The sequence below is a fragment of the Aquarana catesbeiana genome, linkage group LG02 (assembly GCF_042186555.1).
Source record: "Aquarana catesbeiana isolate 2022-GZ linkage group LG02, ASM4218655v1, whole genome shotgun sequence".
NCBI lineage: Eukaryota > Metazoa > Chordata > Amphibia > Anura > Ranidae > Aquarana > Aquarana catesbeiana.
Genome location: NC_133325.1, coordinates 79,199,740 through 79,215,888, shown reverse-complemented (window position 1 = coordinate 79,215,888; position 16,149 = coordinate 79,199,740). Strand labels below are relative to the sequence as shown.

Here is a 16,149-nt window from a genome sequence, read left to right as displayed (position 1 = left end):
TTCCAAGGGAAGAATTTCTTAATGTACTAGTATGCGATGCATACTAGCACAATATGCCATTGCGTTTTCTTTATTTTTTGAAAATCGGCGGTTTACAACCGCTTTAAATGTTGACTAAATCAGTGTCGATATCCCGTGCCTCATCATACACTGTTGATGCTCCCATGCTCAATTCCATGTAATGTTGAAAATTGTTAAAGAAATAAAAACCTTACTTTTCCATAACTAGCTTGATCCATTTTAAAAATCCCCAGTTTCAATTGTAATACAAAAGTCAAAAAACACACATACAATTAGCTATTGTTTAATTTTCTAATAAAAAAAACAATTAACGTGTACAGTAAGACATGATTATTTAATATTAAATGTACAAAAAATGGGTAAGGTGTCCATCCAATTGCAATAACACTCCTCAAGGTTTAAAAAGATTAAAAACAAAACAAAAAAAAAAAAAAATAATTGCTTCATCTGATAAAGCAATTCTTTATATCATGATTCTCTGGGGCAAAGAACCTTGCCCAGATTAAAAAAACCAAAAAAAAAACCAAGTCTGACAATTGGCTGGTGATAACATTATACAAAATACAATAAGCCCTCGATACAAAACAGTATATATACTATAGCTTTGAAATTAATGTAGAAGGCACATTTGAAAAAGAAAAAAAAAAAAATAATAAAACCACATACAATACAGACTAGGAGGTAGGTGGAATGATTTGTTCGGTATGTCAAACTTACAATTCTATTTTCTGCTATTATCACTTTCTAAAAGATTTTTTTGTCCCCCTAAACCTCACAGAGCATAAAAATACATCAAAACGTCCATGGAGCAGTGATTGGCACTATCACACTTCCTTTATCCAGCCAGCATTTTAAAAAAATAAAAGATGCTAAGTAACATACTACTTACATAAACACTCTATTATTTTGAATATACCATCTTGCACTGACCCAATAAAAAGACTGCACATATTTTAAAACCATACTCCAACAAGCGCAACGGAGGATCACATTAAATACAAACCGTCGGATCCATTTCACATCTGCCACATTCTTTCATTGTTCTTTAAAATGGGAAGAAAAAAAGGAATAAAATTCAAGCTAGGACCAGTTAAGCCATACTGCCAAAAGCATCCACCAGTTTGTCCACATGGGAAAAAATTCCATCATTTATAGTCAAAATTCAAAAATACGATCATGTGGTAAACAGGAGTAATCATGTTCTTGGGGAGGATATAAAACAGGAGCTGAAAGGGGTAAATAAAGTGTAGTGCATGATATTTACATATGACTGGAAAATGGAATATCTACTGGTATAAAGACAATGTGGCCCAACACTTCCCAATTGCTTTACATAAAAATACTTGAAGAGGCAGCTATGACATTGAAAATATTGTTGATACCTTACGCTCGAGGGTGAAAACAATGTGTCAGCAATAACAAAGCAGCAATGAGTGAGAAAAAAAAAATACTAAAATGAGACAAAAAAAAAAAAAAAAAGTCAAGTCTTAAAAAGATTTTGTTCATTTGGAACATAAAAGTCTGCCAAGTAGCCTTGTTCAGTTTAAAGATTGTAGGCACCCTTGATTAGCAAAATCCTTCAGGAACTAGAAGCTTCATTGACCATGCCAAGAAACTTCTGGAAGCTTCTATAACCATGTAAGGAAACTTTCCTTATCCAGTTTGGTGCCAGCCAGAACAGACTCCATGTCATTTAGGATGTCAGAACTCAAAGCTTCTTGCAGGCTTGGCATAAGTTCCTCGCCTTCCACATTCATTGCCTCCCCTTCTAAAGTACCAAGGTCCACATTTGTTCCTGGAAGTGCTTCCAAATAGTCAGGGAATCTGTTCGGTTGGGAGGGCATACTACTTTGGTTGATTGCATCACCTGTGGATGGAAACATATGCAGGTCAGTTGGAAACTGAGTGTAATACGTAGACAGGGGAATATTTACAACAAAAAACTGTAAGTGTAAAGTGTAGCCTACTTTAACCATTTTAGCTCCAGGCCATTTCTACCACTTTGTTTTACATGCAAAAATCATTTTTTTTTTAATAGAAAATTACTTCGAACCCTCATACAGTATTTGCGTATTTTTCAAACACTTTTTTTGAAAAAACAAAAAAAAAAAAAACTTTCATCTTAATGGGAAAAACCCCCACAAATACATAACGCAATTTTAGTAAAATATAAAAGATGTTAAGCCGAGAAAATAGATACCAAATATGTCACACTTAAAAACTGCATGATCGTGAAATGGCTACAAATAACGTAGATGTTACTATCCATAGGCAACGCTTTAAAAGCCTTTACAGGTTACCACTTTAGTATCACAGGAGGAGGTCTAGTGCTACAATTACTGCCCATGATCTGATACTTGCGGTGATACCTCATGTGTGGGATGATTGCTGCGTGTGGGACAGACGCACGTTTGATTTTGTGCACGAGCACGGGGCAGTTTAATTCTTTTTTTTATTGGTTCTTTAATTATTAATTTTTACACTGTTGCTTTAATTTTTTTAAAGACTTTTATTGCTGTCACAAGGAATGTAAACATCCTTGTAACAGGTGCTCTTATTGGAGAGATCTGAGGTCTATTAAGACCCCAACGCCTACTCTGCCATTAGAAGCATTCAAAAAACACCAAGATCAGCGTTTTTGAATGCTTTTTTTTTTTTTTTTTTTTATTTAATGGTGATGACACCTGGGTAAACCCACAAGTGATGCAAGGTCATTGCGTCGAGGTTACCATAGTGGTGAGCCGATCCCACTGCTTGCAAAAGCAATCCAGCAGCTAGTAAGCCGCTAGGATTGCTTTTATGTTTATGTACCCATGGAACACTTGAGAAGGACAGATTAACAGGAGGGCTCTGGAAGTAGACTACCACCCTCACCAACATCAGTTTAGGCAAGCAGATGTCTCACCAAGAATGACAGGTGAAGAGACCGCTGCCAGTACATAAAGCAATGTTAACGTGCATCTCAGTCAACTAGACAGTGCACTCCCAAATCACATTTCTCTTTTCTCAATGAGAAAGCTTGCTCCAAGAGAAAAATCTCTGTACAATGAGTGAAAATTATTGACCCAGCCAGGCCAAATCTTGCCCAAATCTATGCACTGGGACCCTTCAAAACCAGAAAATATAGAACAGAAAGCCATTGTTTATCATAACCACCACAATGTACAAATATAATATGAGATTAGGCACACATTAACAGAAGCAGCAATTCTTAGATGTAACAACCTTTGCTAAAAATTGTAGCAAACGTTTATAGGATATGGAGTAGTCATACATCTTTACCATGTGTTCAGGCACCACCAGCAATCATTTTTACATCCAATCTAAAGCAAAGAAATCCACCCACCTGTGTCCATTTCATCAACACTGTTAAGGAAGTCATCGGGGGTCCTAGGTACACTGTAACTACTCATACTTAATCCGCTATCTGTGCTTTCATCTCTGGAGTGATACGTGCCACTGCAAACACAACACAGAATGTGTCAGCCAAGATACAAAAGGAAAGGATATAAGAATATTGTCTTGTACAACTGTCCTATGCAGGAAGACATTGGGGCAAAAGGTCGCAAGCATCAGGTTGCATGATCCGCTTTTTAAATACTATGAACCCACTTTCATGTACATATACAGGTGCATCTTAAAAAATGTATTTCAGTAATTCAATGCAAAAAGTGAAACTAATTTTATATAGATGTGTTACACACAGAGGGGGTTATTTACGAAAGACAAATCCACTTTGCACTACACTGAAAGTGCACTTGGAAGTTCAGTTGCTGTAGATCTAAGGGGGACATGCAAAGAAAATAAAAAACAGCATTTTAGCTTGCACATGATTGGATAAAATCAGCAGAGCTTCCCCTCATTTCAGATCTACCCCTTAGATCTACAGCAACTGCACTTCCAAGTGCACTTGTACTGCAAAGTGGATCTGTCTTTCGTAAATAACCCCCAGAATGATATATTTCAAGCATCTCTCTCTTAATTTTGATGATTATGGCTTACAGCTAGTGAAAACCAAAAATTCAGTATCTCAGAAAATTAGATTATTACATAAGACCAATAATAAAAAAAAAAAAAAAAAAAAAAAAAAGGATTTTTAATACAGAAATGTTGGCTTACTGAAAAATATTGTTGAATAATGGCAATTACACGTTCCCACGAAGAAGCCAATGTTTGGCGAAACATGTAGGGATCACTACCAGTAACTACCATAGGCATATGGATACTTTGGCCGGTATTGGCAATCACATGTTTACTCTGTGGTTTAAGCACCTATGATTGTCCTGTCCAATTTTTTTGTGTAATAAAAAAAAAAAAAAAAAAAAGGTTTTACATTTTGAACAAAATTGTATTTTTATATATTCTTAGGCACAGTTATAATCCCAAATTCCAATCCCTTCATTTACATTTTATTAATAAAAGATGGATGGATGAGGTGCCAGATCCTGAGGTCACTCAACCCATACCCTGTAACAATGTAACAGAATACACATTTTGGCCTAAATTTATGAAGGCATTCAATTTTTTTATTGGATATGTATTATAGCAGAAAGTAATAAATATATATATTTTTTAAATTGTCAGTCTTATTTATAGCGGAAAAACAAAAACAAAAAACAAAACAAAAAAAATGCAGCAGTGATACCAAATACCGACCAAAAGAAAGCTCTATTTGTGGGGAAAATGTCAAATTTTATTTGGGTACAGTGTATCATGACCGCACAACTGTCAGTTAAAATAACGCAGTGCCATATTTAAAAAAATAGCCTGTCATGAAGGGGGGGTAAATCTTCTGGAGGTCAAGTGGTTAACATTGATTTTCTCTTGTCAGGAGAAACCTTGTTTACAATAAACCAGTGTGCATGAGGCCTAAAATGTCCAGTTAACTGACTGATCCGCAACTAGCACAAAGCATGCTTCCTGCAGATGAAAATCTCATCTCACTACCGAACAAGTGGACTCATCACAAACCTGTTGAGGAAAGGATCGGAACTGTTCATGGTCATTGTGCGGAGCTCTTGAGTTATTCCTGATGAACACACTGGGTTCTGAGTACCACCATCTTGTTCCATGGTTGGGATCTGACTACGAAGAGCTAGTTCCTGTAAAGACAAATGAACCTGTGTACTATTAAATTCAACAAAGACCAGAAAACATATATAGCCAGTCAAATTGGAAGACAGCAGAAAATGTCTGTTCTGTCTAATATTCTTGATTTCTTATTTCTTCCCAAACTATCAATACTACAGTTATTAAACAGTCTTAGTAGTGCCATTCGTGATGAAATGTTACAATAAAAGCCAATTCAGATGATCCTGTGGCTTTATGGGATTTTGTTTTCTTAATTGGTTACTGAAACAGGGATGGACTAGATTTCAATACCTAAAGTGTTACTAAACCCAAGACCCTGCATTTACTATATCTGGTCTCCCACAGTACTCAAAAACATGGAAAATACTGTTAGATACTTTTTCTCATCAGCAGTATATAGAAGTCTTATGACTTCTATGAGTGTCTGGTTAAAGCTTGTAGGATTTTTCATTCTACTCTGACTGCCCTATGAGGCTGCATGACCCCTGACCCCCTGTCTGGACAGTGCCGACAGGCCCTGTGCTGATCATATGCATTTTCCCCAAGAGAAAAACAAAAAAAAAAACCAAACATCTCTCTAGCAATACACCCCAAACTGAGCATGTGTAGAGTGCCCCCAAGGCTCTGTACTTTCAGGAGATGGATTGGGGACAGTGAAAGGGGAGGAAAGGTTTAAGCAGCCTTTTTACACAATGCGCAGGATTAATCCCCTAGGTCCCACAGTGAGTATAACAAGCGCGCAAGTAACTTTAAGAACAGCGAATAGTGAAGGTGGGCACCAATGCCATCAGCTAAGTAAAAATGGTGGGCTAAACATTCAGTCACATCACTTTAGAAATATGGGTAAGCACTAGTTAACCACTCAGATAAAATTAAGATTTTAAAGTTAACCCGTTTTATCTGCTAGAAAAAAAAACGCAGCTAATGAAAAGCGAGCGCCATAAAAAGGTGCCAACATATACCTACTTAATTGAATGACTAGCCCTCCACAGCACCTCTGCTACTCCCAATTGCTTATTGCAGTATCAATCTAATGAGAACTGGAGCATAGGCACTCCCCATCCTAAAACACACTAATCCCCATTGATCGGGCCTTTGAGGTGGCTGAAGACTCAACTGCAATGTTGTACACAGGTTAGACTAGTCAAGGCTTCAACGTTCAAAAGCCAACTTAAAAGTTGAAATCCAGCAAAAAGGATTTTTTTCTTTTAAGGTAATTTATGGACAGAGTGGAAGAAAGGATTACAGGCCCTGTCATGTTTTTATTGCTGTGTGCTTGCTGGAAACTCCCCCACCAATTTCATGTCCTGTTGGGAACACCTCCCCTCACTTCCTGTCCCTCTGACAACAGGAGCTCCCTTTCCTTTTCCTTTGCTTTCATCCTCTCCGCATCAAAAATTGAGACAAAATTGCCAATAAAAAAAAAAAAACAAAAAACAAAAAGGCTGCTCTGCCATTTGACACTAGATCTTGGTTTAGCAGGGTAACACTGATCTGACCACAAGTTTTCATTATGTCAGTAGCTCAGGAGCAAACCTCACACTAGTGTATTGATTGTTTGAGGTAACCAAGTAACAAAAACAACTTTTGCAAAACTCATCAATGTTGGTTTATGAAGATATCTGCAATTGAAACTTGATTATCAGCCAGAAACTTGGCAGACTGGAGTTTATTCTGCTTTTGGTTGCGTATAGTCACACAAATTAAGAGCATATGGGACATAAAAATAAACAAACCTACAAGAGCTCAATATGTGCACACTAAAATATACTATTTGTTTTCCTGTTTCCTCTTTTGATGCAGTTTATTACTGGGGTAAATGTCTGTTTAAATGTCACAACTATCTCCATGTCTAATAAGAGGACAGAAAACCCCACACCATGACACACAGACAGGACAAACATGTAAAGAATAACAAAAGGCAGCTTCTAACCTGTGGCCTCACCTGCCGGAGCAGTTCTTGATGCTTGAGTCGGAGGCGTTCCTTCTCCATCTGAAGCTGCTGCAGCCTCATCTGATTGCCCCCTCCTCCCATGACACCACTCTGGGGGCTCTGCGGGGCCAGCGGAGGAGGAGATCTCACCGGCGCGCTCTGACTCAGCCTCTGTTGGTTCATAGCTGTAAAGAGAATAATAAACCATCAGGGACACATGCAGTCTTTGAAAATGCTCATAATGTAAATTATGTTATAGCAGTAGCAATCCATCTCAATATCTTATGCAATATTTCACTAAAAATCTGCTACTTTTTATTAATTGCTTCCTGCCCAGCCTATAGTCAAACAATGGCTGAGCGGGAGTTTTTCCCATTCTGGGTGGACCTCTTCCCAGTCACGGGCCGTATTGCAGCACAATTTGTCACCTGCTGTGTCCACCAGACATGGCGGGTGACCGATCATTGCACAGGGCCTGCCCCAGTACTATGTGATCGCGGTGACCAATCACAGTGATTGCATGACAGTTGTACACAATGCATGGCTTTCATTCATAGCCATTCACTGTGTACTAATGTGATGATCTCCGATTGATCACATGGTATAGACAGGACAAATCACAGTGCAACTGTACCATGTGACAGCTGTGGCCAACAACGGCTTTCACAATAGTACACAATTAATGTATGCCATTCCAAAAAATTGCTTGCAACAGCGATCACTGTTATAAAAAACAAAAAACTAAACAAAAAAAAAACAAAAAACTGATCACCTCCGAACAGTACAGCGTCACTATGGATAAGACTGTACTGCTTTTATCACAGTATGCAATATAAAAAAAGAAAAAAAAAAAAGAAATAAAAGAGAATAAAAAAATACTTTCACTGCAACTCCTCCTAAATGAACTTATACTAAAGTAAAAGCTCAAGGAGACAGCGAAGGAAGAAACCAGCAATGCTTTATTTCCAATGAATTGGGAGTACATGTCAAATTGCTGAAGACCTGCTGGGGTATCGAGGAAAGAAGAAGGCATCCTAAGTTCCTCCAACCTGCCTCCTTGGCGTTTTCTCAATTTGTCTGTTGCATGACAATGGACACTGTGGATCCCTCACTGAGTTGGAAAAGTTAGTTCTTATGTAATATACCTTTGGTTCCTAAGCAAAAGGGGACTTCTCAGCCTTTCCCCTAATTTCCCTTTGGGATTATTAAAGTATTCTGAATCTTGGATGATTTTAACATCAAAAACGTCCCCAATAAGGAACAAAAAAGCAAATTGTTACGCTTTCCCAAAATCCTTCAAATAAAAAAACATAACCCTCCCAAAAAGTCAAAAAAAAAAAAATGAATGCCAAAAGTTCCTGATCTGCTGGGCAGGTGATACATTCGATCACCTCTGTCCAGTTCAGGAGCATACATGAGAGTATTGTCTCCTTTCAGAGGCACAGCTAACATGAGAGAGCAGGATAAGCACTTCCTTAGTTCTTAACATTTGTCTGGCTGCTCCTTAATACACCCGGTGTACATGACCCAACAACTCTAGCATGCCACTGTATTTAAAGGATGCAGGATACTAATTTACATATTGCATTTATATATTTTAATACAAGGGCACCCTTAATACAGCTACTTGTTTGCACCTGGTGCTTTTACCTGGTGGTGCTCATTCTTTAAACACCTTCAGAAATAGGCACCCCATTCACCAGATTCAGAATACTGTGAGCATGGATTTAAAGGGCCTGAGCAACAGCCATCCATTAGAGGAATCACCTCATAGGCTACCCCCTCGTTTATAAAAGATCTGTCATATGAAACAATGCTCTGTTTGTTTAGGTGGGTTAGCCCAGTTTCTCTCTAGTACTTTTATTTTCAGCAGGTCATCATGACATCAGAAACTTGAATATATGCCAAGAGGTGAACAGCCACTCTACTTGGCAAACTCCAGCTCCGCAAACAGCCCACTTCAAGAGGCTTTTTCTGAAGTCATTGTGTCTTGAGAAGGTCTATTTTATTTACCTTTGAGGCAGAACAATGGAAGAGAAGAGAGTTTGTAGACACGGAGGCAGCTAAGACTGAAGGTTCTGTATGTGTCTAACATGTGCAAAGAGATGTGCACCAATTAAACATCAAGCAGAACAGCATGTAGAAGGCTCTGATGGAATCAAGTCTGCCCCACCTTGCTGCAGGGCGCCTCCTCTGCAAGAAGTGATAAATCCAACACATGTGCAGGCACCGATACAGTCCCGGTAAGGACACATGTGTCATAGTGGCTAAGCAAATGTCTGCTAATACTGTTAGATCAAAAGCTTTTATACCAATGGTGCCCAACATGCGACCATCTGACCCAGCCACCTATTGGGGCACCAGAAGGCCCCTGTGCTCCAGTACAAAGACAAAGTCTGTACTGTGAAGCAGAGTGAAGGGGTGCATAACTAGTAGATGAAAACGCCCGTGATTTTACCGTGCTTATGGTGTGTTTTTCATAGGTCACGTGACAAAAAAAATGCATCAAAAACGCAACACAGGTGCATTTTTTATGCATTCTTGCTGTATCTTCAGTGCATTTTTTTAAATTTAAAATTTTTAACACACTTCAAAAAAGGTGCCGATAATGGCCAAAAACACATTCATATTCATTTAAATTCATGATATTAATTAAAAAATTTGAATACAATTACTTACAAAAATCTATATACATTTTTAAAAACCATCAATATCTGTTTCGGCCAAGTGCATCCTGTATTTTCGCTTTCGGCACCAGAATTTTAATTTTGGTGCACCACAACCCACCAGGAAAAAAAAGATAAAAATAAATAAATAAATAAATAAATAAATAGGGATCTGGGGGTTACCAGCACTGCTACTGACCCCCACTGTGTTTGTGTGGGACATGCGAAGACCGACACCAATGCTGGGGTTACTATTCTTACCAATGACACCAACGCTGGGAGTTATTGTATCCACTGACACAAACTCTGGGGGTTTTGAGTGTGACCACTGACACAATGCTGGGGGTGACTATATCAGCCAACACCACAAATACTGAGCGTTGCGAATATTGCCACTGACACCGAAGATGGGAGTTCTTCATCTCCCACTTCCTCTTTAGCGTGGTGCACTGTGATAGGCTGCAAAAATTGCAGCAGGATGAAATTTTCGGCAACCAAGGTGTGTTACAGCCTATTCACTTTGAATGGGTTGCCTGACTTGCAGTAGAGCTATTGGCAACATTTTTTTCCCCCCAATAAATAATGTGATCCAATAAAGGATGTGATCCTATAAAGAATAAACTAATCATATATATAAGTGTCCAGTAAACCACACAAAATATAAATCAATTACTGTTCTTCCAAAATGCTTGTAGATTTCTGGACATGCTGGGAAAAAAGTCAAATACCACCCATTTGTATTGGATCACTGTGCTATATTAAGGTTGATGGTAGCGCTTTATTAACTTTTTCGTGATATCAGCACATAACACAATAATAGCAGTCACTATCATTTGTTCATCTTATTATAATTTTTGGTTCACAATTTGATACAATTATTCACATCAGCGCTTTAGTAATTTTTACACAATTCCCCCCCCCCCCCCCCCCCATTTTGGATAGAGTAAGGGAGGGTTATAACCCGTGTCTTTTTTTTTGTTGTCTGTGTCCCATTGCAGAGATTTCTGTTCACTTCCTGTCCCTCAGCCAAACAGGAAGTGAGATGAAATCCCCGCAGAGTAAGGGAATTCCGTGGGGACTCCCAGGTCACCAGAGCTAGTGTCCCCACTACTTTACTGGGGACAACCCAAAATTTGGGATTCTCTTTTACTTTCAATGAGAATGGAATTTAGGAAAAAGAGGGTGAATCTCCCTAATGGGGGCACAGACAGCAATATTAAAAAAAAAAAAAAAAAAAGGAAGGACATATGTTCTAATCCCACTCCAGTCCATTTAAAACTTTAAGAAAAAAAGTTTTGTTTATACTTTAATGCACAGCGCCTCAATAGAAGAAAAAAAAACCTACCACTGTATGGTCCTCATGAAGTGTCAGGGGCCACACTTGGAGGTTAATTTCCAAGTTGGCCACCATTGCTCTGCAGCATTGTATTTTCCCTGCTTACATCACATGCACCTGAATATGACATCAGGATCAACTACAAGACACATTACGCCTGTTAGTGTTGCACACCCCATCTGAACTCCATGCAGACATCAAATTGCTCTGCTCAGCATTCACCCAAATCACAGAAGAATCTATTTTGGAGCACACTATGCATGATAAATAAAAAACTGTCAAACATTACACAAACCAGAAATCAATTCTTCTCTGCTTAATAGTAACAGTACATGCAATATTTAGCAGTTTCCTAGAAGTATACATCCCTGGAATAAGTCACACCCGTTATTCATTATTTTCCCTCTACAGCACCGCAACACTTTGTAGCCACGTCAGTACTTGCCCTCACAGGAGCTTGCGATCTCCTGTCAGATACAACCTCATATCCTTATGGAACATTCTGCATCGGTCTCGGGCTGCGCTGGCCTGAGGGAGGTCAGACTGCGTCTAAAGTCATTGGTTAGCCTGAGGCTAAAGTTGGTGCTATAATTACACTTTAAATATTTTTTCCCTATGGGATTACATATTCGAGTCTGTGTTTAAAGGATTGCTAGATCGAAAGATCTTCTATCATGATAATCTTACTAAAGAGTCACACACTATGGGATTGAATGAATGATTGTCCGTTCTTTTTTTTTTTTGCATGCTAGTCTCATATCGAAAATAAAGATGTTACTCAATTTATGAAAATTCTCGTACGACAAAAAACAACTTCAGAAGTGATGTAATGTATTTTTGGTTGATAACTATACTGATTAAAAAGCAAAAATCGGACGTTCTGGTATTGAACGAGAAAAATTTTTGCGTCTGTCACTTTGGATAATTTTGGATGAACTGTCGTGATCGGCTCTCGAAAGCTACATACCAATGATCAGCTTATTGTACGATCTGTATTTTTTTTTTTTTTTTTACAGTTTTCTGATGGTGTGTACTAGGCTTTAGGAGAGCTGTCACTGAAGGCCATCTTTAGAATACAGTGCGGCCTTCCAAGACGATAAGGAACACTTGCCCCTTGCTGCACATGCCACCGACCTCCACTAAATGTTCACATCTTAATCTATTATAAATCTGCATTTTTCTGGCACTACAAGTCAGGTAACAAATACTCCCTAAATATTACAGCAGACACTGAATGTTAGGGTTCTCTAGTAGTCAATGAAGCTGGCTCAAAAAAAAAAAAAAAAAAAAAAAAAAAAAAAACACATTCTGTTGGCTCATGGATTGGACAGATTGGCACCTGAATTCCAAATGAAAGATGATCTTCACCCAATAAAAGCCAAGTAATTTGTTTTGACTCCCCCACCCCCCCTCCCATTAAAATGGATTGATTAAAAAAAAAAAAAAAAAATGAATTGCACTCCCAGATGCCTCTGATGGGACATGTGCGCCACCATGATGCATGTAGGCGCAGATGTGCAGCGCGGCTTAGAGAGCTGTGGGCCCATCTATGCACATGTGGAGATTCCCTGCACATACACGGAGAGACGCCACAAACACAAGGTCCCGGATTTCAGGGTGTACTGCAGGTTCCAAAGGCCAGGCACATCTGCACAGGCACAGGATTTTCAAAGATGGTGGCGCCGAAGGGTTGGGGTGGATTGGAAGCCATTATGTGTGACTGAAGTTCCTCTAAATTTGATCATGCCTGTGCTTCGTCAGATTCGGCGACCCGCACTTCTCCACAGTAAAGATACAGTGAGCAGGCGGCAATTGGACATTTTGTTACACCCACTGAAATCTTGCATTTCACACTTATTTTAAACAGTAAACAGCTTATATGGTGAAATACAGTTTTTAGAAATCCGACGGACTGTTTAGATTTTAACAGCAGCGGCGAGCCTGCTGATCTCACAGAACACTGCTGCTTTTATAATTCAACGTGTAAACCGTGCAACGGATTTCTAAAGACTGTATTTCACCATATAAGCTCCATTTACTGTTAAAAATAAGTGTGAAATGCTAGTCTCCGGTGGGTGTAAGAAGATGTCTGCTTGCCAGAGTGTGGGGTGTAGCAAGATGGCGGCAACAGAACCTCACTTCCGTTAAAAATTCTGACAGGTCGCCTAATCTGATGAAACACCTGCATTACAGAAACTGACCTCTTTGCAGCTCCACCCACATACCTTGCTTTAAAACTCATTCTCTCCTTCTCATGTTTCCTAGAGGATTGCCACAACTCTCAGCAATTTTCTTGGAACCCCCTAAATTGGGACAGCGACCCAAAGGTTGCAAACCGTAGCGATAAACTAACCAGGGCTCAACTTGCACAGTGCAATTACTTTTCTAAACGTGCTTACAGGAGAACAGCGAACGGGGATGACCTCATTATTGTGCTGCCATGCCTTTGCTATCCAATCACAGGCTCCAGGTGGGTCCTAGACTAGACTAGACTATTGCTCAATTGCAATATAGTCTGCAGGGAAGTCCAAAAGCATTGCGTGCTGCTTGGCCTGGAAGTCTTAAAGTCTAACTGAATAGAATTACGATTTCTTTGGCAGCTAAAACACCTTCCAAACATGCATTTCATTTGTGTACTTAGCAGTCTGCCTGGTGTTCAGCTTTAAAATATGTCCGACAAACAAGCCATAAAAAACTTTGGGCCTCGTTCTTTTTGCTGTTTTCTTTCCACTCCTTAAAAACCCAAAATGTATTTAACTAGCACGTGAAATGATGCCCAGACCTCACAGGCAGACCAAAAACAAAAAGCTCTCTGCTCTGGTTACAAGGAGAATCAGGACATGGGGGCAGGGGAGAGATTACAACTAAAGTCTCCAAAACAAAACCCCCAATTAACTACCCAGATCTTGGCAAACAACCATTTCTGTCCCGAAACAACAAAGAGTGGAGGAAAAACTGTCTCAAGTGATAATTAATGCTTACACCAAGACAAATAGTAATTAACAGGAGAGACAATTACGGGACTGTGGAAGTTTCCAGGGGGAGCCTCTTGTGATCTGACCAAATGATTTACCATTGACAGATCCTCACTACCAGCACAAACTACAACTATTTAAATATAGTAACTCGACCGAGGAACGAAGATCGGCTGTGACACAATGTGTGTTATGTCTTTACAGCTTCTTCCATACATTAAAAAGACATTCAATGTCTCAATTCTTTCAAATGTTGCTTACGCTCCATTCGCACCTCAAAGTTTTGTAGCTGGAAGCTCCAAAATGCTGGAGTAGAAAAAAACAAAACAAAAAAACAAAAAAAAAACCAAAAAAAAAAAACACAATTATTCTCTATGGAGATGGTTCACATCTCCTGAAGCTCAAAAAAGTTCTGGAGTTTTTTTTTTGTAGCTCGAATAGGCAAGATTTGAGCAATTTCGGCGTGTTTTTTTTTTTTCCATAAAAATGCTCCATTCGCGCATTTTGTCATGCGTTTGTTTGCACAATTTTCTGCTCAAATTAAAGAATTGTAAAAATAAAATAGTAATATACGAATAAATAAATGTAAAATACACAAATAAAAATCATAAATCAATGAATATGTAATACATATATAACCCTATACCTTAAAAATGTAAACTTTTTTAAATAATTTATTTTGTGTTAGGCTCGGTTCACACAGGGGCAACACGATTTCAGCGCGACTTTGTACGGCGACTTCAACGCGACTTCAGCGCGACTTTAGCAAATTACAACGCGACTTCAAGTCGCCTCCAGGCCAGGCGACTTTGGCTGTGGCCAATCACAGGATAATCAGCTCTCTGGGAGGGAGGGGTTTGCCTGGGCAAACTAAATTTTTTCCCTGCAAAGTCGCTTGACTGTAGAGAGAGATCCGACTTGGAGGCGACTTCCATTGATTTCTATGGTACAGGTCGCCTACCAAGTCGGATCCAAGTAGTACAGGGAGTACGCTCTGAAGTCGGAGCGACTTCAGTAGTGTCTATTAAGACGCTCCCATTCACTGTAATGTGAATCTCTTTCTGGGGCGACTTGGGGCGACTTGAGGGCTTACAAGTCGGATCCCAAGTCGTCCTAGTGTGAACCGAGCCTTAGGGTGTTTAGTTATTTTATTTCTTTGAGGGTTAGGGGTGAATTTATTACTTAGTATCCATTTATTGAATGTATTATTTATTATTATTTGTGTATTTAATTAATAAAAATAATAATAAAATAGTATTAACACCCTAATAAAAAAAAAAATGTAACCCCAACACCTAATCCTAACCTTTACACTAGTCCCCAACGGAGGGAAAAAAATAAAAAATTACCGGTGATAAATAAAAGCTAATACAAGAGCTAAGAAGGCTGAAATACATAGCAACAAATGATGCAACAGATAATCGTTCGTCAAAGCTCAAAAACACTGCAAAAAAACTTGCCAAGATCACAAAAAAAAAAAAAAAAAAAAAAAAAAAAAAAAAAAAACACACTCAGACACTATTCTCAGGTGTGAATGCAGCCCAAGAGTTGGTCACAGACATTACAATCTGTAAAATCTATACAATATAGATCTATACAATTTTCTTTAGATGGACCAACAGACTCCCACTAAAGCCGGCCCTAGACGGAGCGATTTTTCCTGTAACCACGGGTCAGTGTTGATGGGGTAATCCCTCCCGCAGAGCCATTGTGATCTCTTGGTGGGGGTCGGGGTAAGCCGCCCCCACCAGGAGAGCACAACAATTACTGCTAGTGCCTATAGTAGCCGCTAGCAATGATTGCATGTAAAATCCAACAGGTTGGTTGTACCCAAGTTGATCGACGGATCAACTTTGGTACATTGAGCTTGCCCATAAATAATTTGAATCTCAACGGGTTCCTGTTGAACCGAACGAGATACGACCAGTCTATGGCTGGCATAAGGTTCAGTTCATGCTTGTGCATTTTCAGGCTTGAGTGTTTGTCCTAGCCAATGGAAAGCTAGTTACCAAGAAGGAACTATACAAAATTAAGTTTTCAGGTGTTTTTCGTACGCTCGCACTGAAATCTGTAGGGACCAAAAACAAAACGACTCTGCCCTGAAGAAGCTTGTGTACTCTGGAGCTT

The 16,149-nt window shown here is 39.1% G+C and overlaps 1 protein-coding gene across 4 annotated transcripts in view; it reads right to left on the bottom strand.

Moving 5' to 3' along the window:
* Positions 1–288: 288 nt before the first annotated feature.
* The window catches only part of YAP1 (Yes1 associated transcriptional regulator), a 99,897-nt gene continuing 84,036 nt past the window's right edge, over positions 289–16,149 (bottom strand). For 2 of the 4 annotated variants that reach the window (XM_073613070.1, XM_073613067.1), the window contains 4 exons: positions 7,058–7,230; positions 4,993–5,123; positions 3,368–3,480; positions 289–1,888 (listed from right to left, as the gene is read on the bottom strand). In XM_073613070.1, the coding sequence (XP_073469171.1) occupies positions 1,650–1,888; positions 3,368–3,480; positions 4,993–5,123; positions 7,058–7,230 (656 nt within the window). In that variant the 3' untranslated portion in view covers positions 289–1,649. Of the gene's footprint in view, positions 1,889–3,367; positions 3,481–4,992; positions 5,124–7,045; positions 7,231–16,149 lie in introns of all 4 variants that reach the window. The other 2 variants (XM_073613069.1, XM_073613066.1) reach the window with 1 other exon arrangement.